A 20,009-nucleotide genomic window follows, 5' to 3' on the forward strand; every position below is an offset into this window, starting at 1 on the left:
TGTAGGCTAGTTGAGTATGTACAGTACACCACACCACACATACTGTAGACTAGTTGAGTATGTACAGTGCACCACACCACACATACTGTAGACTAGTTGAGTATGTGTACAGTGCACCACACCACACATACTGTAGGCTAGTTGAGTATGTACAGTACACCACACCACACATACTGTAGACTAGTTGAGTATGTACAGTACACCACACCACACATACTGTAGGCTAGTTGAGTATGTACAGTGCAGTCGGGCAAATGCCCGGTGGCCTGGCCTGGCCTGGCCTGCAAAAAAAAAAAAAAATTTGTGCCCGCAGTCAGGCCACTCACTGAACAGCAGGCCAGGCGCCGCCTACTGGTTTACTAGTGGTTTTATTACTTTATTCAGGGTTAAAGTGGGTGCATCTCATCGTAAAATTGGACTTGGCCCAAATCTGGCTTCAAACGGCCCAAATTGGGCTTCAAACGGCCCAAATCTGGCTTCAAACGGCCCAAATTGGGCTTCAAACGGCCCAAATTGAGCTTCAAACAGCCCAAAATTTTCGCGCCGCCCTTCGGACGCCGGCACACGCGTCGGCCCGTATCGGCCTGGCCTGCTTGGTATCTAATGCCCAGCCTGAATTATGATCCCAGTCCGCCCCTGGTACACCACACCACACCACACATACTGTAGGCTAGTTGAGTATGTACAGTGCACCACACCACACATACTGTAGGCTAGTTGAGTATGTACAGTGCACCACACCACACATACTGTAGGCTAGTTGAGTATGTACAGTACACCACACCACACATACTGTAGGCTAGTTGAGTATGTACAGTGCACCACACCACACATACTGTAGACTAGATGAGTATGTACACCACACCACACATACTGTAGGCTAGATGAGTATGTACAGTACACCACACCACACATACTGTAGGCTAGATGAGTATGTACACCACACCACACATACTGTAGGCTAGTTGAGTATGTACAGTGCACCACACCACACATACTGTAGGTCAGTTGGGTAGTTGAGTATGTACAATGCAACACACCACAAATACTGTAGGCTAGTTGGGTAGTTGAGTATGTACAGTGCACCACACCACACATACTGTAGGCCAGTTGAGTAGAGTATGTACAGTGCACCACACCACACATACTGTAGGCCAGTTGAGTAGAGTATGTACAGTGCACCACACCACACCACACCACACATGCTGTAGGCCAGTTGAGTAGAGTATGTACAGTGCACCACACCACACCACACCACACATGCTGTAGGCCAGTTGAGTAGAGTATGTACAGTGCACCACACCACACATAGTGTAGGCCAGTTGAGTAGAGTATGTACAGTACAGTACACCACACCACACCACACATACTGTAGGCCAGTTGGGTAGTTGAATATGTACAGTACACCACACCACACATACTGTAGGCCAGTTGGGTAGTTGAATATGTACAGTACACCACACCACACATACTGTAGGCCAGTTGGGTAGTTGAATATGTACAGTACACGACACCACACATACTGTAGGCCAGTTGGGTAGTTGAATATGTACAGTACACCACACCACACATAGTGTAGACCAGTTGAGTAGTCGAGTACGGTATGTACAGTGCACCACACAACACCACACACTCAGCAGTTGAGTAGTCGTAACCAAAAGCCTTAGAATGACAAATGATCTGCATTACATGCTACTCTGATGAGTTTAATGTTGCAGTGATAATCTGAGAGCACTGGTGTGCTTTACCACTGACGTCCTTATTACTTCAACAAAGCACTTTCCCTTTAGTCTATTATGCTTCATCCTTGATTAAACGTCATTGTCATTATGTCGTTATAGTTTGTAGGTTTTGTATCACTCTAATCAGATCTCTTAGTCTCAATGACCCCTGTTTATCCTCTTTGGAGCCTTTGTATAAAACTCATGTTTCCTACAATCTGAAGCCGTGCCCTGGGTGTGAAAACCTTTTGTCCTGAAGTGACCGTTCGAGCAGCAGGTGAGGAGCAGATTTTGCCGTTCCCATGGGCCCGGGTCAGGATAAGGTTCCCATGGGCCCGGGTCAGGATAAGGTTCCCATGGGCCCGGGTCAGGATAAGGTTTCTTCACCTTGTGAGCATGTATAATTCAGTCCAGGAGGCTGTGGTTCATCTGGAGAGAGCCGCACAAGAGGAGGATGTGTCCAAGGTGACAGAAGACCTGAAGACAAAGAGACAAGAGAGGCAACACGGAAAAGGTTGACAGGTTATGGAGGAGGTGGTCAAGAAACGTCCCATAATCGCTGGTAGAGAGAGAGGTTAGTTTAAGAAATGTGTGTGTGTGTGTGTGTGTGTGTGTGTGTGTGTGTGTGTGTGTGTGTGTGTGTGTGTGTGTGTGTACGTGTGCGTGCGTGCATGCGTGCATGCCGTATGTGTGTGCGCGCGTCCGTGTGTGCGTGCGTCCGTGTGTGTGTGTGTGTGTGTGTGTGTGTGTGTGTGTGTGTGTGTGTGTGTGTGTGTGTGTGTGTGTGTGTGTGTGTGTGTGTGTGTGTGTGTGTGTGTGTGTGTGTGTGTGGTATTAGCTTTGTTTCATCTAACCGCCTTATTCAGTCATGACTCCACCTGTTTGGGTTTTCTACTTTGTTTCGAATCCAATTCCAAACAAATTTGGACAGTGTTAAAATGCATAACCGTAATAAACAAGTAAGGGAACTTATCCATATGGAAATCATCAAAGATATGCAGTCAAGCTAAATAGTCCATGGGCCAAACACCAAAATTTCACATATCGGTACCACTCAAGTGGGCAAATTCTAATCATGATTTTTGAACATATCCATAGATGATATTTTAGTATGATAGCCTTAGCAGAATGGTAGCTTTCTCACGGTTATCAGCTCATGAAGTTAGCCAGCCCCTACAATAATTTGGATTCTAGGTGCTGATGCATATCCTATTCTAGGCTCTTTTTAGGACCTTTACTCATGTTTGATGAGAATATCTTTGAATTAGAATCTTAGAATCTTAGAATTTTAAAGGGTAGCTTCCTAGCTTTCATTTAAGCTCAGTTTTGTGTCTCTCTGACAAATACAGAGGTCACAGGAGCTCCTCAAACTGTCAGTGACATTCGTTTTTCCACAATTTTCGTCTAAACTATAGGTTTATTTCAGCACTGTGGCATCTAGGAACATCAGAGATACAAACAACAAACACTGGAATACTCACAGGACTATAAGGATTCAGAAAAGGTATCATGTGCCCATACTATCCCATCGTGAGGGGTGAGTGTGGCCCTTAAGGTAGAAGAATGACTTCTCAAGGGAAATGAGCCAGAGCCCTAAATTTAACAAATCGGTACCAGCCAGGTGGGCAAATTTTACTTGTGATTTTTTTTAATTCATATACATCCCTAGATTATGTTTTTATATGATAGACCTTGATGACTGGTAGCTTATTAGTGCTTATCCCCTCTTAAATTATGGACTGCTGTCATTCAAAACTATGAAAGTGCCCTCCCTGGAAATCATCTTTCTTTCATTATCCGTTGCCTAGGGTGTGTCTGGACTACTGTTAATATTACATAGATATAGGCAAACTATCCGATGATATTGTACATACTATACTATACTATACTATACTATACTAGATATACTATGCTTGTCTACTAAAGTGGCACATTTCTCAGTCAAAAACAGAGTAAATTGACACGTTTCTCAGTCAAAAATAGTTTTATTTGTGTTACATTATATGAACAGCCACATTCAAAATGTTTCCAGTCTTTCAGGACAATATTAGGACAAGCTACCCTTCCTGAGACACCATGCCACCCACGAGGGCAACACCATCATCGTCATTCACATCTGAGTGTGCTGGTTGGCACATTTTTGTAGTTTGCACAGGTTTGTGCACTTCAGACCATTATTGAGACCTGTGCACTCTGGTGGTTTGCACGACCTCACACACTTGCAGGAGAGCAACTGCAAAACGGTCTGGTGCTGGGGAACCGCACATCCACTGGATTTCAAGCTGCCCCTCATCGTCTGTGGTCCACCCATGGTCCTTGGGGCTTGGTACAGATGGCTGGGTTTGAAGAGACCGTCTAGAGATTGCAGTCTGATCTTTTGCATGAATGGAATGCATTAATAGCCAATCCTCAAATGGTGGAAGCTGGCTGGACTCGACCTCCCCACGTCTGGTGCAGAAAAGTTGGTATCGGAGGAGGTTGACATCTGTAATGTGTGTAGAGGGTACATATACTGTACGTAATACATGTGGCACATGATTTCCAGCAGCTTCTTGAAGAGCTCATTAGAGACATCCCAAGCACGGCCGAGCTCAAGGAAGGCTTCTTGATATGTCCTGTCTGTTCAGGGTGCCCACTTTTCCGTGTCCTGCAAATACGCTGACAGTGTTGCAGCCAGTGAACGTGTGCATGCCAATCAAGGCGCCAGCAATACTATCGCCGCGTGATTTGCATAGTTTGGTGATGTCCTGGAACATTGTCTTGTTCTGTGTTCCACATCTTTGGTACATTGGGCATGGGATGTCCTTGCTCCAACCCAGAGTCAGTAGTAGGACATCTGTGTCTGCCATGATGATCACTGCCTTGAAGCCAGACTCTGCTACATGGAGAGCATGCATTAGCATGCAGGTGTCAGCTTCTTCCTGAGAGGATTTGAGCTGTGTTACCTCCTCCCATTGGTTCCTGTTGATTTTGAAGCAGACTACTTCACATGTAACATATAAGGCCTTGTCTTGTAGTTTCTATCTGTGTTTGGGTCCTTTCCATTCCTCAAACAAGAATTTGATCAGACTGACTTTGCTGGCAGTGCTGTAGAGCAGTTTCCTCCACTGCTGGATGTTGTGGCTGGAATCATGCAGGTTAGCTACATCTGGCGGGGCAACAGTTGCAGTTGACAAGCTGACAAACTCCTATTGATCTGGACTGAGTGGATTCACAAAGGAGTTTCCCATGATATCAACAATGGACTGTACTTTAAGGACCATAGGTGGACCACAGATGATGAGGGGCAGCTTGAAATCCAGTGGATGCACGGTTCCCCAGCACCAGGTGCCGTCTTGCAGTTGCTCTCCTGCAAGTGTGTGAGGTCGTGCAAACCACCAGAGTGCACATGTCTCAATAACGGTCTGAAATGCACAAACCTGTGCAAACTACAAGCATGTGCCAACCAACACAGTGAAGAAGAGCTTGCTGCACAGCTGACAGACTCAGGTGTGAATGACGATGATGGTGTTGCCCTCGTGGAAGGGTAGATTGTCCTAATATTGTGTTGAAAGACTGGAAACATTTTGAATGTAGCTGTACATATACCGTAACACAAATAAAACAATTTCTGACTGAAAAGTGTGCCAATTTACCCTCTTTTTGACTGGGAAATGTGCCAATTTAGTAGACAATTAAGTATAGCATATATATCTATCTAGTATAGTATAGTATGGTATGGTATGTATAGTATCATAGGATAGCATGCCTATATCTAGACATGTAATATTAACAGTTAGTAGTCCAGACACCCCAGGGAGAGGATATAATGAAAGAAAGATGATTTCCCATAATTCCCATAAGTCCATAATTTAAGAGGGGTGGTTAAGCACTAATAAGCTACCATGGTCATAGGAATTTAAAAAAATCACAAGTAGAATTTCTCCACCCGGATGGTACCGATATCTTACATTTTGGGTTCTGGCCCATTTCCCTCAAGAAGGCATTCAAATTCAAAGGGCAAAATTCACCCCTCACGATGGGATAGTATGGGTTCATTATACCTTTTCTGAATCCTTATAGTCCTATATGAGTATTCCAGTGTTTGTTGTTTGTGTCTCTGATGTTCCTAGATGCCACAGTGCTGAAATAAAGGCTATCATTTAGGCGAAAACTGTGGAAAAATGAATGTCAATGACACTTTGAAGAGCCCATGTGAGCTCTTTATTTGTCAGACAGACACACAACTGAGCTCAAATGAAAGCTAAGGAGCTACCCTTTACAATGTTGTCAAACATGTTATCATAGAACATGGTTAAAGGTCCTGAGCCTAAAATAGGTTATGGATCAGCACCTAGAATCGAATTTATTGTAGGGGTTTGCTAACTTCATGAGCCGATAACTGTGACAAAGCTGCCATTCTGCAAAGGCTATCATACTAAAATATCATCTATGGATATATACCTGTTCAAAAATCATGATTAGAATTTGTCCACTTGAGTGGTACCGATATGTGCAATTTTTGTGTTTGGCCCATGGACTAAATAGGGGAAAATAACAAAATGTCCAATAAATATGAAAAGCTACTCCTGTGGAAAGGCTATCATATATTAATTGACTTATATTGACCCTATAAACAATTTAGTATAGGTAAAGTTTTGCCCACCCATATGGTACCGATATCTGGTCTGGCCCATGGACTAAAAGAACGATGCTGTACTGCTTAAAATGGAATCTACTGTATTGTCTTCTTCATCACTATCCTCATCCTCTCCTCTCTATAGGGCCAGGTCCTGGTCGCTATGCGCTGCCCCCTACAGTTGGCTACATCAACCATGATGTCACCAAGCCCACTAGCCCTGCCTACACTTTCCACAGCCGCATGAGCAGTGCCAGTGAGTTCAACACATTTTATGCCCACAGGGATTAAACCAAATCATTTTAGAATCATATTTGAAAAGTAGGGTGAACTGGCCACCTGCTATTGGCTGGTCTTTGGTGCAAGGTGATGTCACCTTTTACATCCAACAGGCAGTGATGTGGTGACACCTTCTACATCCAACAGGCCGTGATGTGGTGACATCCCCCTGGCACAAAAACCAGCCAATAGCAAAAGACCACTTCATTTCAATGAACTGGTCATGAGTTCAATACGCTCGTTTTCACCATTGGGTTCAGGCTTCAGCACAGATTTGGGTTTGGGTTTTACACATAGTGTACAATTTATTGGCTACAAGATCAAAGTGTGTGTTGGACTGAGCCAATGTGTTTCTGGTGCGTTCTGTTTTCTGCAGTGGTCTCTGTGGACTCCAGCCCAGGGCCCAGGTACCACGTCGATGCCAGGGTCACCCGGTTTGGCCGGGGGGAAACCCCGTCCTACTCTATGCTGGGCAGGGGGAGGCGTGCTGGTGAGACTCGTCTCACCCCAGAAGTGATCACTCTCAATAGAATAGAATAGAAACAAGCGCAAATACCTTGAAGCCCGCCCCACGGCGGAGGTGTGGCGCTTGAGCCATATGGCAATTTAGACAATGTTTTGGGGGTACTTCAACAACACAGCTAATTATTTTCAACATGGAAAATGGTCCTACTCCCAACCCTAACCCTACCCTAACTGTAACTCTAACCCCACAAACTTCCACCCAGCCACTCCCCCTACCCACCCCAGGAACCCTAACTCTCTACAACCTTCCTATCCATAGCTACAGCCCCTTTCCCTAGCCGCTCTCCCTTCCCTCACCACACGCCCCTCCCACCACCCACATCCACCTAGCCACCCCCCCTTGAAATGACCTTCCCATCCCTATCTATGGCTGCTTTTCCCTAGCCCTGCCCCCTTTCCTGACCACGCCCTCCCAAAACCCACACCCACCTAGCCACTGCCCCTACCCATACCCTGAACCCTGACTCTCTATGACCTACCCAGAGCAATCTAGTAAGAGAGTGGCGACAACGGAGGTTCAAAGCTGATAATATACAATTTCATTATTTAAACGTCTTACCCTTTCAAAGTACATGACAAACGGTCCATTCTGCTGCAACTCGACAGCGCTCCTTAATCCAGAACCTTACTTCCCAAAAGTTCCTTTTTGCCAAAAGTTCCTTTTGCAATGTAAAAAACTGGTTAATTGGAGTGAATGGAGATGTCGTGACTCTTCTATATACGGCCCCTATTCCCTAGCCCCACCCCCTTCACTAAATGTCCATGACTGACTGACTGACAGAAGCCCTTTTCCCACATGCGTACCGGAAAATTACCTGTAAGTCAATATCGGACATTTCCCTTCACACTTCGGCTCGCGCATGTGGGAATCTATCAGCGAAATTGCCTGTATGTGGGGGGGGGGGGGAAGGGCACTGCAGAGCGAGTGGGGGAGTGACGTGTCGGCAAAACTCTGAATGGTGAAATAAGTTTGCTTGTTTATCCGTTCACCTGCATCGCGTTGTGTTTGATTCATTTGATGTGTCCGGGCTTGCCTTCGCTGTCGGCAACGTAAGCAAAATACTTCCACTTTCGCTTCATGCATTTGCCCTGTCGGGCTGTGACTGAAGGAGGAGGACGGACTGTGGCCAGAGAGCGAGCAGAGAGGAGAGGGGAAAATCAGCACAGCACACCCACACATGAAGCTGACATAGGCTACTGCTCTTATTATCACAAGATCATTTCGCCAGTTTGCTTTAATGTGCGCGAATGATTAGATTATGCCCGCTGGAACATTAAGCAACGTGTGTACACCTCGCCCGTGAGAGTGTCGCGGAAAATGACTGCACCCGTTTCTCACTAGTATCCGCTAAAGCGCATACCGCTCTTCTGACAGGCTGGAAAGTGGTGAAATCTCCGCGACGACGGGGTCGCGCTTATACCGGCACGGCGCCTTTCTCACATGCAGGCATTAGACCACGTACCGGTCATTTTGCGGTACAAAGCGCATGTGAGTGTCCTGACTTTGCCATCTTCTGCCCCCCTGGCCTGGCCTGCTGCCAGCGCCGTGGGAAGAACATCCCTATTTCCCAACCAATGTCTATGTGTGTTCTTAGCTGAGCTGTTCCAGACTCCTGGTCCTGGTGCCTACAGCCCAGAGAAAGCTCCACCTGTCAATGCTCACCGCAGACCACCATGCTACACCATGGGCACCCGTACCAGATACCGCTGTGTGGATGCTGTACCAGCACCCAACAGGTGAAGGCAGCGAGGGAAACAGTTTTAGTCAGAGAGAGTTCTTGTAGTTTCTAAATTTCCATCAGTCATATATATATATATATATATATATATATATATTAGAGCTCCTATGAAGTCACCCTAAATAGTCTCTTCCCCATCCCACCAGGTACACCCTCCCTAATCTGCTGGGCACCCAGGTTCCCAACAAGCCCTGCAGTGCCAGCTACAGTTTCTCGGGCCGGAGGAAGGTCGGAGCACCTTCTGAGGACCTTGCCATGACCCCCGGACCAGGACAATACAACAGCACCGACCCGAACATCTACCACCAGCGCCAGCCCTCCTTCTCCATGCAGAGCCGGACTAAGAGGCCCAGTTATCACTCCCGTATTCCCGGACCGGGCGCCCACAGTCCAGAGAAGGTCCACCTACACCTGCCCAGGCCCCCATCTTTCACTCTGGGTGTCAGGCACTCTGAGTTTGTCACCCCACTCGTGGTGGATGTGATTGACTGACAGTTCTATGGATTAATATCAAAGGTCTCATTTTGTCAATGTAGTTTTTATTGGATTTTTCACAGGATAGAAGATTGTAGCAACTGAAAATGCATTATCTGTCACATTGTAATAGCTTGTCAGAAGGTAATAAAATGTCTCTCAATCATCACTCTAAAAAAATCGTGAATCAAAAATGCAATAAAAACCTGTTAATGTATAATATATAGATGGATAATGTGGTAAGACATTCAGATTTTGACCATGTATTACAATATCTAGTTATTACATTATCATTTGTTACAAGGATCAACGATTCAACCAACAAAGACCAACAGTGTTATGATAAAGACTAAACTATAAATAATGGAGGTGATAATACTGTACGGACATACTTTTCATCTGTGCATTAATTCCTTTATAAATAAAAACAATATCAATAAGTCTTGCTTGCATTGTTTGTGCATTTAACACAACCAGAGAAAACACAGAGAAGTTGTCTGCAGTTTTTCTTCAGTTATTCTTTGTTGTAAGTTCAAAGGAGAGGAGAAAGTCTCTAGGGTTTTGGTAAGGTGGTTTGAACCGGTGAGCTCCATGTGCTGCACTCTCCCAAGCCCAGCAGGTCCATAGCACACACCTGGACCAAGTAGCTGGTCCCTGGCGTCAGCCGCCTCAGGTCCATTCTGGTGCTTTCAAACGGACCCAGCTGGAAGAGAAAATGAGAAATCCAATCAAAGAAAAGGTCACAATCCTTTACTCTGTCTCTTACAAAAATGTCATCCTACTTTTCTCTATAGCCTACATTAACTTTTTGAAAACATCATAGCCACTTGAAAGGGGAGGGGTGTCCACAGAGGGAGGGACTTTTTTTAAACTTTCAAAAGAGAAACCTTACTGGTTTTCGCTGTAGTTTCGTTTATTTTCAACTTAACACATACAGTATCTGTGTATGTTATGAAGTTTCTAGATAATGATTCTACTTCTACCATATGATGAATTGTAATCCTATCTACCAGCAGATTTGATTGAAGCTGAAGTTCACACAGTTTATTCTTACATGGACAGACTGTGGGCTGCCCCTGTTTTCCCACTGGTACTGGATCTGGTATTTTAGGGGGAAGATGTCCAAGTTGGACCAAGTAGGGGGAGGGGACCATTCCACAGACAACTTCCTGATACCATGAGGGAAAACACGCACATCTACAGGAGGGTCTGGTTTCACTGTAGAGGCAGAGAGAGAGAGAGAGAGGGGGGGGGGGGGGGAGGGGGAGTCTTGAGAAAGTTGTATACTAATTTGGGAAAGTCAACAAGTTTAAAAAATGTTTCAACTTTAACTGTGTTTAGATGTCTGTATTGGATTTATCTATGGGTATCTATCTATAATCACTGATTAAATTCATATGACTGATTCATATTCATATGAGTGACCAGAGAGAGATACTGTGTGCAGCACTGGCACTGCTGCATGCTGTGTATATAGGCCTACTGTAATATCTAAATTATTCAAAAACATTTGGGTTCTCACAGTATACGGTACACCTTATTATTTGATTGAACCAAGTTGTGAATTCTTATTATGGCACCATAAATCACTTTCTATATTTTAGATTAGATGATCTATTATTCTATTTCTCACCAATCTCCTCCAGCATGAAACTTGCTAAATGGGAGCTGCTTCCCCCCTGGTTGACTGCTGTGATGTTAATGATGTAGTCAGTGAGCAGCTTCATGTCCTCCAGGTGGCAGTGCCAGAGCTAAAATGAACAGAAGAGGCTATGTAATGCCAGGTAATATAATAAACATATATAGCATATAAACATAATAATTCCAGTGTATTGCAGATAGTGTCTCTAATGAGAAAAACTCTTCAGCAACTGATAAAATATTGCTTATTTTTGCACTGCATACAAAACATTGGTGTAAATGTAAATAGTGCTTGTACCTGCCCAGATGAGGATGAGTTCAGTGCAGAGGATGAAGAGCCAGGAGGGATGAGATGGCATTGCTTTGTGACGAGCGGTCTATGTCTCTCACTGACAAATATGCACACACAAACAAGTTTACACACATACTGTACCTCACACAAATCTGTGACAACTTGAGTCTGAGTCTATTTACCTGTAGGTGGCAATGTATTGTGTTGGTGGGGACTGTGGCGGTTCAGGCCAGGAGCAGAGAGTTTGGTTTGGATAGCCAGCACACCAGCACCGCACTGTAGGTGTCGAGGGACGATCTGATGGAATAAATAACACGCGGTCACATACTGTGACATATTGTGACAGGGTGACAGAGTATGTGACAGTCACATACTCTAACTGTCCATTGCTCTGATTATTAGTAGGCTACTGATACACACAGAATACAGAAAAAAAAACGCTGTTACATCTATACTGCATCATAGAATAGTCCTTATACTAATGTAGGCTACTGTATGTTGGGAAAATAGGATTACCTATTATAGCTGTGAATTTCACTGTGTTATAGCTACACCACAAGGTTATTTATAATTTTAGGATTTCCATTTTGTTTTGTTAATGACAGAACACACTCACATGAGAAACTGCAAACACATTTAGATTCATACTCACTCCCTGATGCTGCATTTGCCTTCAGCAGGTTCAGTGCATTGCTTCCAATGAGACAACTGAGGAGAGTCCCGGTGACAAACAGACTGGGCCAGACTGGGCCAGTGACAAACAGACTGGGCCAGGCGCTAGCAGCCATCGCTGCAGTGTGTCAAAGCAGGCAGCAAGCAGTCAAACTGTTCAATTATTGCTTTATTGCAGTTTAGATAGCTGCAAGTTGACCCTCACTTGTTCAGTCAAGGCTCTTCTGTTTTATTATCTTATCTTCAATTTTCTTCTCTTGTTTTCTTCTCTCCTCTTCTTTTTTCCCCTCTGTTTTCTGTTTTTTACTCTGGTCCGTTTGTATGTGGCAAAGTTCAGAGATAGTGATCTACATTACAGCTCCTCAGACTGGGATCTGTGCAGGTCTGCGGTCTGCGCACTGGGCGAGCAACACTTTAAAAGCAATCATAGTCAAAGTGAAAGAGGAACATGCAGCCCCATAGGGAAACCCATTAAAAAAGAACCGTCTGATTTGCTGACATGTATTGCCTCATTGTATGACATGTAGAAACTTGAATTCCCATGACTCAAACATTCCAATCACCACAATTATTATTATCATTACTATTATGATTATTTCAAAATCCACAGCTGGGACGAAAACCCATTTATTTGCATTTACATTGAAATACACTAGACATAAGAAATCACAGAGTAGATGGAATGAGTGTACATATGTAAGATGCACTTCATCAACAGTCAACAGAAAGTACCTGATTTCAATATAACTGAAAACAGATTTGCATTACATTCCCCACTGTGTCTGCCCTCTAGTGCACAAAATAAAAAATAGCAGCTACAGTATCAAATAAACACAACACAGTGTCAATTTATTCTCAGGCTCCTATATATTTTTCTTGAACTTTTTTCAATACATCTGATCGTTTTTTATCGCTTCCTTAACAGATTAACAGTCCAGGTTTATGCAACACCCTGTTGAGACAGCCATGAATCCTGTGTAAATTCAGATATCAGAAATTTCCATAACTGTCTTTGTGAGCCCATGATAGCCTCTTGGTGCTCCATCCAGAGAGGGGGCCGCTCTGGAGAGTCCATCCCACTGTGGGAGGTCCTTCTCTGGGTATACTAATACTGTGCAGGCCCCCACTGGATGTCCGCAGGGAGGTGAAGGCCTTGTTGAACCAGCTGTTCTTTGCTTCCTGGAGGTCATTGGACAGGATTCCCTTCTGGTGCTCCAGCTCCTGTATGTGGAGAACATGGGCATGTGAGAAGTACGGCAGAAACAAATGTGAACTTACTTTTGGATTGTTTAATTTGAACCCATATTTGTGCAAGTTCAACATTACAAATCTTAAAATGAAGGTGTGAGTGGTGCTCTAGGGCAATTTCAAATGTTTTCTGATTGCAAAGTATTCATTCCATGATTGGCCTTTAATTAATTGTGATAGTTATATTTTTGTACTTGTACAACGGTTTTGAGTGCAATGAACTGATGGATCTACTGTATAAATGCTTGGCTTCAAAATCGTGTGTGTATTATTGTATTCTTATACTTTGGTGAGTACCAAATTATGAAAATAAATGATCCAAAGTGAGGACATTTTGCTTGTCATCACTTTTTCAAAGGGCTAATTTAGGGTTGGGTTTATTTTAAGGGTTAGGGTTAGGATTAGGTTTAGGTTAGATCAGAGGTGCCCAAATTCTTTCCTATGAAGGGCAAAACATTACTCTGGATCAGGGATGGGCAACTTTGATGATAGAGAGGGCCACACACAAAAATCCTCGCTACCAGAGGGCCAGATTGTGACCGTGCACTTCCACCAGTAGCCTACTGTAATAACATCACTCCCAATTATAGCTACTAATTTGATGAAAAGGACTGGTAATCAAAGTTTATTATAGCAACATTTATATTTTTCATATTCAAATTGAGTAATTCTTCCATTCAGATGACACCAGAAACTTTGCTCTAGCTTTAAAACAGCCCGCTACAGCAATTTGATGGGGTACATCACCCAAATATGTGATATTAATCAGATTAGTAATGTTGCATGTCCAATGTGAATCGTGGATATAGTTTGTTACAATAGCGTTAGCTCAAATGCTAACGTTAAACAGTATGTGGATGGACAATGCTAATGCCATTAGCGGGTTATACAGTAAAATAAAAACACAGATTTTGGTGGTCTAACCTAACCAAAAACATCCGCCTTGTATATTTTTCTTTTTGAAATTGTGGGCCAAAAATAAATGTTGATGTTACGTGAAATTGCATTACATTAAAATGTATTGGATCTTAGAATTAGGTTTAGGTTAGATCAGTGGTTCTCAAATGATCTAGCCTCACGACCCATATTTATCTTTTGTCATTAGGTCGCGACCCAAATTTCAAATTTTCTTTTTCTTTTTAGGCGTGTGTGTGTGTGCCTGAGTGTGTGTGTGTGTGTGTGTGTGTGTGTGTGTGTGGGTATGGGTATGTGTGATGGTCTGACCTGGATCTTGCACTTGGCCTCCACCATCTGGAGTTTGGTCTGGGCGAGTTCCCGCTCCAGCGTCCTGACCTGGGCGGCGAGGCCCTCCCTCTGCTGCTCCCTCCGCCTCTCCTCCCTCCTCTGCTCCGCCTCTCCGGGTCCCACAGCGTTCTCACCTCGGCATGGGTCAGCCGGCCCACGACCCTCAGCCTGTGCTGCTGCAGAGGACTCATCCAATTCACCTGAGCTGGATCGCTCCACTGATTCCACAACGTGTCGACAGTGGGAGCAAGCCTTCACTGCACTCTGCCGGGTGGAAAGAGAGAAATAAATTATATTACATCACTAATGACATCACACCTGTTCGAGTGACATCACTTATGACATCACTAACGACATCACACCTGTTCGAGTGACATCACTTATGACATCACTAACGACATCACAGTTGCTCGAGTGACATCACTGATGACATCACAACTGAACAATTGCGCACCGCCACTGGCTCTTGAATTATAGTATGGAGATGTGGCTACAATTTGGGATGAAAGCTGCTATACAAATACTGTATTATTAGTGTTATATAGACATGAATTGTCCCTGTTTTGGTAATACAGATCAATTAACCTTTTCTATTTAAAATAACTATAATATAAATAGATCTTCAGAATGAGCTTTCAAATGAAACCCTGCCAAATGGTGTTTAACATGAGGTGAAAAAGAAGTGAGAGGTATGATGACAACAGCTGTTCTCACCTTGAGTGCCTCCAGCTCATCTCTGTGTGCGGCCTGCTGCCTCTCCAGACGACTCGTCAGCTGAGAGCAGATCTGGCAGAAAGAGCATCACACTTGAAGATCACGAGAATCATTTATAAAAAGGCTCTTTGACTTTGTCCTGGATCCCATAGGCCTACATGTTTTTCATTAATACCATAAATAAGATAATAAAATGAATGAAAAGAAAAGGCATTCATACCTTAGGTAATGAAGGTAATGATAGACATTAGCTTTATATCACATGTCACAGAAATTTTGGAAAATGAATGCAACCTCCTGATTTGGCATCAGTTTTTCATAAATCTCAACTCTGGCTTTTACTTCATTACAAGCACAAATTTGTACAGTGGAATCTTTTATGAATGAGACCCATCCATAACAGGGGGTATGTTACGTTGAAGAACATGTAATTACAAATATATAAACATTCGGATAGTCATCTTAACTTCAGCTAAACATCTCTCATACTAATAGGAGTTTTTTGCATAGATTATGCTAATAAAGACTGTTAATTTGCCTCCGTTTATCTGTTGACGTTGCATCCACATAAGAGTCAATGGTGAAAAATAACTTCAGCTCACAATCGCAATAGTTTTGCAAATTGTCTTTATGAGCTATTCGATATTCAATGGCGTATATAGATTTAATTTTAGTTTCTTAGCTTGTACACCAGTAATATATTTTCATTTGTAATTAGTAACCATGAGTGTGCCTCCTAATTCTTAAAACAGTGTGTTTTTCATTTGTGATTTCCATCACATCATCATTGTGGCTGAATGTGTTTGTACCTGTTTGTAGTCTGCAATGATGCCTGACGACCTCTTGACATCCTGCTCAGCTTTCTCCAACTCCGTCCGAAACACCTCCTTCAACTGTAGGACGAATAGAATAGAAGAGAATACATTAGATTCTTTAATCATACCTGCTTACAATTACATGTTCACACCTATAGTGATGGTGAACATGTTCTTACCATTGCACCCTCCTCCACCTTCACTCTCTTCTCGTCCTCTGTGGCCTGTAGACGGTGTCTGGTCTGCAGAAGGTCTTTGGTCAGTTCGTCCACTCTGTCCTCTGCCTGTCAACAAACCAGCGAACACTTCAGGACACGCAGAGCAGCAGGTGTTGCCGTCTTTTGTCTTAGTCAGGTGGAAAGGGCTGGGGAATGCTTTGGATTGCATGACACTAAAACGTTCCATTGAACAGAGCAGAGCTGCTGTTGTTTTATGTGGCATGGCAGCATGTTTAGCAGTGCTGCTGGCCCATTGAGGGTAGAGTCCTATTTATGTCAATGGTCAAAGAAAGACTAGCATACACGTTGAGGGCGGCATTGGGAGCGAAAAATGTCAATGTGAAAATGTCTCTTAACATAATGATATCATCTACTGGAAAACGATTGGGTTTCCATCCAACAACTCGTATAAAATGGTTGCACAAATAAAATAATTGCATTCTTAATGGATTGGATGTAACGCAAGTCTGTGGTTGTCAAAATATTTAAACCTTCTACACATTGGATCCTCAGATTTGAGAGGCAGCTGATGACATTTCATTTAGTAAGAAAACTCCTCCTCCCTCTTTCTGACAGGACAGTAGGTGATGATAGTACCTGGTCCAGGGCATGCCTTAAGGCGATCTTGCTGGTGACCAGTCTGTGGGCTAAGTTGTCATTCTCCTGCTCCAGACGCAGGCTGGCCTGCTGCAGCTGACGGTTCTCCCTCTATACAAAAGAAGAACAGTTTGTCAGGTTCTGCAGAACATGGCAGAACACAAACTACATTATTCAGAAAGCTAAAGCGTTGCGGCTGTAGCCCAAATGTTAAAGAATTTGGCTGGAGAAGTTGCTGGTTTGAATTCCATGAATGGCTTTTAAAACCTGAGTGGGGGAAGAGAACGAGAAACATTCCTTCCCTCTGCTCACAACAACCACCGCTCCAGTCAAGCTGCTCTGTCTCCATCAGTACAAGACAGCAGTTGTCCTGGGCAGCTTCCAGATGTGAATGTGTGTAACAGAATAATTGTAAAGTGGGATGTTGCTGAAAAAAGCAAATGTACTCAATCAACCCTCCCTCCCTACATAAATAAAGGAAAAAAAGAAAAGAGTTAAACTTGTTAAAACTTTGCCTCTAAGATTGTGGTTAAGATGGGAGAGGAATGGGTATTTGGATTGACATACAAAGAGAGTGAGTTCTGGTTTTCATCGTCTTCATCTTAAAGGTGTCAAATGTTTTTGGAGGAAGTTAAATATTTCTGACCTGGTATTTGTCGAGGGGATCCTCTTCTGCTTCGTCTTCTTCTTCCACTACTTTAGGTTGGCTTTCCCTCAGTTTAGCTTTCTTTGTTGGAACCTGCAGGGAGAGAGTCAAGGCCAATCAACTACAGTCATATCAACAACCCTCATATTTGCCTGAGCTGAAGAGAGTTATCTCCTCCCAACAGATATAGTGCCAGATATAATGTGAGCCAGACAAATCAAGAACAGACCTGGAAAGAGATCGAAATCGGGATAAGAAGATAAGAGAGTAGTATGAACACATGGAGAAAATCTGGTGCATACAATATTTTTTGGGCATAAATACATTTTTTAAGCCTGAAAGAAAGACAATTCTCACAATTCAAAAATCTAAAGTGAATGATTAGACTCCATTTCCCTCTCCATCTCATGCACAGAAATCTGTTTTGCGTTACAGTGTAAGCTCTGTTATGCTTATGCTTGTCATTGCTAAATCAGTTTTGAAAATATTGTACATTGAGAATACTTTTCACATGTAAAATGACCCCGCCACTCTTATGCCTGTCACAGCCAAGTTTATGAAGCTCAGAGTCGACCCCAGTTGTATTTTATTTCACTCACTGCGCAGTCAGTGTCGTAAGAAACTCCAGGTTTGATGTGCATATTTTTTATGCTATGAAAAAATGCTTGCGCTTTTGAAAGCCATGAGATCCTGAAACCCATTAGAGCTCAAAATGTTTTTTTTTTAATCTATTCAAGCAAATTCAAGATTGCTTTTTGGAGATTTTTTCTTCTTTTTCTGAAAGTGTTTTTTCTTGTTTGTAAAGGATCCCAATGCTGACTTGTACAAGTCTACTCTATGTCAGATCCTGTTGTTGTTGTTGTATCCTTGTATCATGTGTCAGTAATAGGCTAACTGTGGTATGCCTACTGTCTAAGTTGTTGACATGTCTCAATACCAATCCAGGCCCGGTTCTACGGGGGTGCAAAAGCATGCATTGCACCCTTATTTTAATTGTCTGCATGCTCAGTTGAAAAGTAAAAAATAAATAAAAAAAATAATAAATGCTGCAGCTGCACACTTACTGTTTAAACTTGAATTATAATTGTTGTTTTTCTTTGTTCTTTGATGTGAATTTATGGCTTTTTGGCACCTATATGTAACCTTTTAAGGTTGAGATAATTGTATTATCATTATATGGTCCAGATATTTCAGTAAAGCACTTGAAACACTTGAAATATTCTTGCTTGGGTGGTATCATTCTACTTGAAATGATGGTAAAATGCATTATTTTTAGTAAAATAACATGTCAAATTTTTCCTTCGGCCGGGCATCTGCACCCCTTCCTATCTAGGATGCATCCCTAGTCATCTTGTTCTGGAACCGGCCCTGTACCAATCCCACCACTTCAGATAAAATAGATAACGGATAACCCGATTCTGTTTCTGACTGTAATTCTGCAAACCTTCAAACACCAGAACCTCGATGTGGACCTAGTTAATGTTTAGTTTATGTTGTAATCGTGGTTCAGCTGTTGATATTAGCTGTGGCGCTGTCATAGCAGTGGAATGTTGTATACTTTAACAAATCCATACAACAAGTAGTCTTACTGTGGTTTTCTGTCGTGACTCAGCCACCAGACAGGCCAGGATCTCCTCCTCGTTCATCTGGTCCACAACATGGGCGTCATACGCCACTGCGATGGACACCTCCTCCATCATATTGCCCAGCTACACAGCCACTGGGGTTAGCCCTCACACACACACACACACACACACACACACACACACGCACGCACGCGCACGCGCACACACACACACACACACACACACACACACACACACACAGACGTTCACACTTAAAAGCAACCTTGGTTCAAGTTCCCAAAGGTGAACTCCAGTCAGTTAGAGAGATCCCTGGAAACAGATGTCTTGACCAAATCCAAAAGTCATTCATAAAAATCCCCAGGTATCTAGTACCGGTACTATCAGTTCTGGATGAAGACGGTTCTACTCCAGGCAGCTGTAGGTGTCACCAGCTGATGAAAACCAAATCTCGAGTGGATCAGAGATGCAAGGTGAATTCAAAACCATGAAGCAGAATACGTTTTTACTTGAATAATCAGAGATGTAGGTGAAGCTCGTATAGCAACAGGAAAGCCAGCGTGTGAGTTAGTATATCAGGATCTATCAGGATAAAGTCCAGTCATCCAGACACAAGGAACCTCCGTCAAGACACAGTTATGGTCCAAAGGTAGACAGGTGAACACACACTGAGATACTCCAGCACACAGGTCCTTACACCCTCCTAGCAGCAGGCAGAGCCACATACAACACCGTCGGGGAAAGAGTGTTGCAGGTGCTTATATGCTGTGGTAACAGGTTTAACAGGGTTCATATGTGACCCAAGTCTGTGTTAGAATGACAGCGACCTAGACACACCCACCATAGAGCGCACCTTTCTTATTGTGTCCCTTAATTATTTATCTTCTATTGTCCAGCCAACACCCTCTCTCTCTCTCTCACACCCACCCAGACCCACCTCTGAAACCAAAAGAACAGCTTAAATCATTGTTTGTGATCGCCA

The 20,009-nt window shown here is 43.3% G+C and overlaps 3 protein-coding genes across 3 annotated transcripts; 1 reads left to right on the forward strand and 2 right to left on the reverse strand.

The window, feature by feature from the left end:
* Positions 1-2,246: 2,246 nt before the first annotated feature.
* On the forward strand, positions 2,247-9,374 carry odf3l2a (outer dense fiber of sperm tails 3-like 2a; the record flags this gene model as incomplete). The annotated part of the gene is made up of 5 exons (XM_083633429.1): positions 2,247-2,295; positions 6,485-6,595; positions 6,995-7,108; positions 8,739-8,880; positions 9,029-9,374. 5 exons carry the CDS (start codon positions 2,247-2,249, stop codon positions 9,372-9,374), a joined length of 762 nt encoding a protein of 253 aa, XP_083489555.1.
* Positions 9,375-9,909: 535 nt separating this feature from the next.
* On the reverse strand, positions 9,910-12,077 carry ebi3 (Epstein-Barr virus induced 3; the record flags this gene model as incomplete). Its single annotated transcript, XM_083633058.1, has 6 exons — positions 9,910-10,059; positions 10,411-10,574; positions 10,990-11,107; positions 11,296-11,386; positions 11,472-11,586; positions 11,942-12,077. The coding sequence occupies 6 exons, from the start codon at positions 12,075-12,077 to the stop codon at positions 9,910-9,912; spliced, it is 774 nt and encodes a 257-aa protein (XP_083489184.1).
* A 514-nt stretch (positions 12,078-12,591) lies between these two features.
* Positions 12,592-19,718, reverse strand: LOC310773567 (rab GTPase-activating protein 1-like). The gene is made up of 8 exons (XM_083633476.1): positions 19,034-19,718; positions 17,445-17,537; positions 16,799-16,909; positions 16,163-16,267; positions 15,978-16,061; positions 15,169-15,240; positions 14,434-14,718; positions 12,592-13,182 (listed from the first exon to the last, which is right to left on the reverse strand). Exons 1-8 carry the CDS (start codon positions 19,142-19,144, stop codon positions 12,952-12,954), a joined length of 1,092 nt encoding a protein of 363 aa, XP_083489602.1. The 5' UTR covers positions 19,145-19,718; the 3' UTR covers positions 12,592-12,951.
* Between the last annotated feature and the right edge of the window lie 291 nt (positions 19,719-20,009).

Source organism: Poromitra crassiceps, assembly GCF_964638095.1.
Source record: "Poromitra crassiceps genome assembly, chromosome: 3".
Taxonomy (NCBI): Eukaryota; Metazoa; Chordata; class Actinopteri; order Beryciformes; family Melamphaidae; genus Poromitra; species Poromitra crassiceps.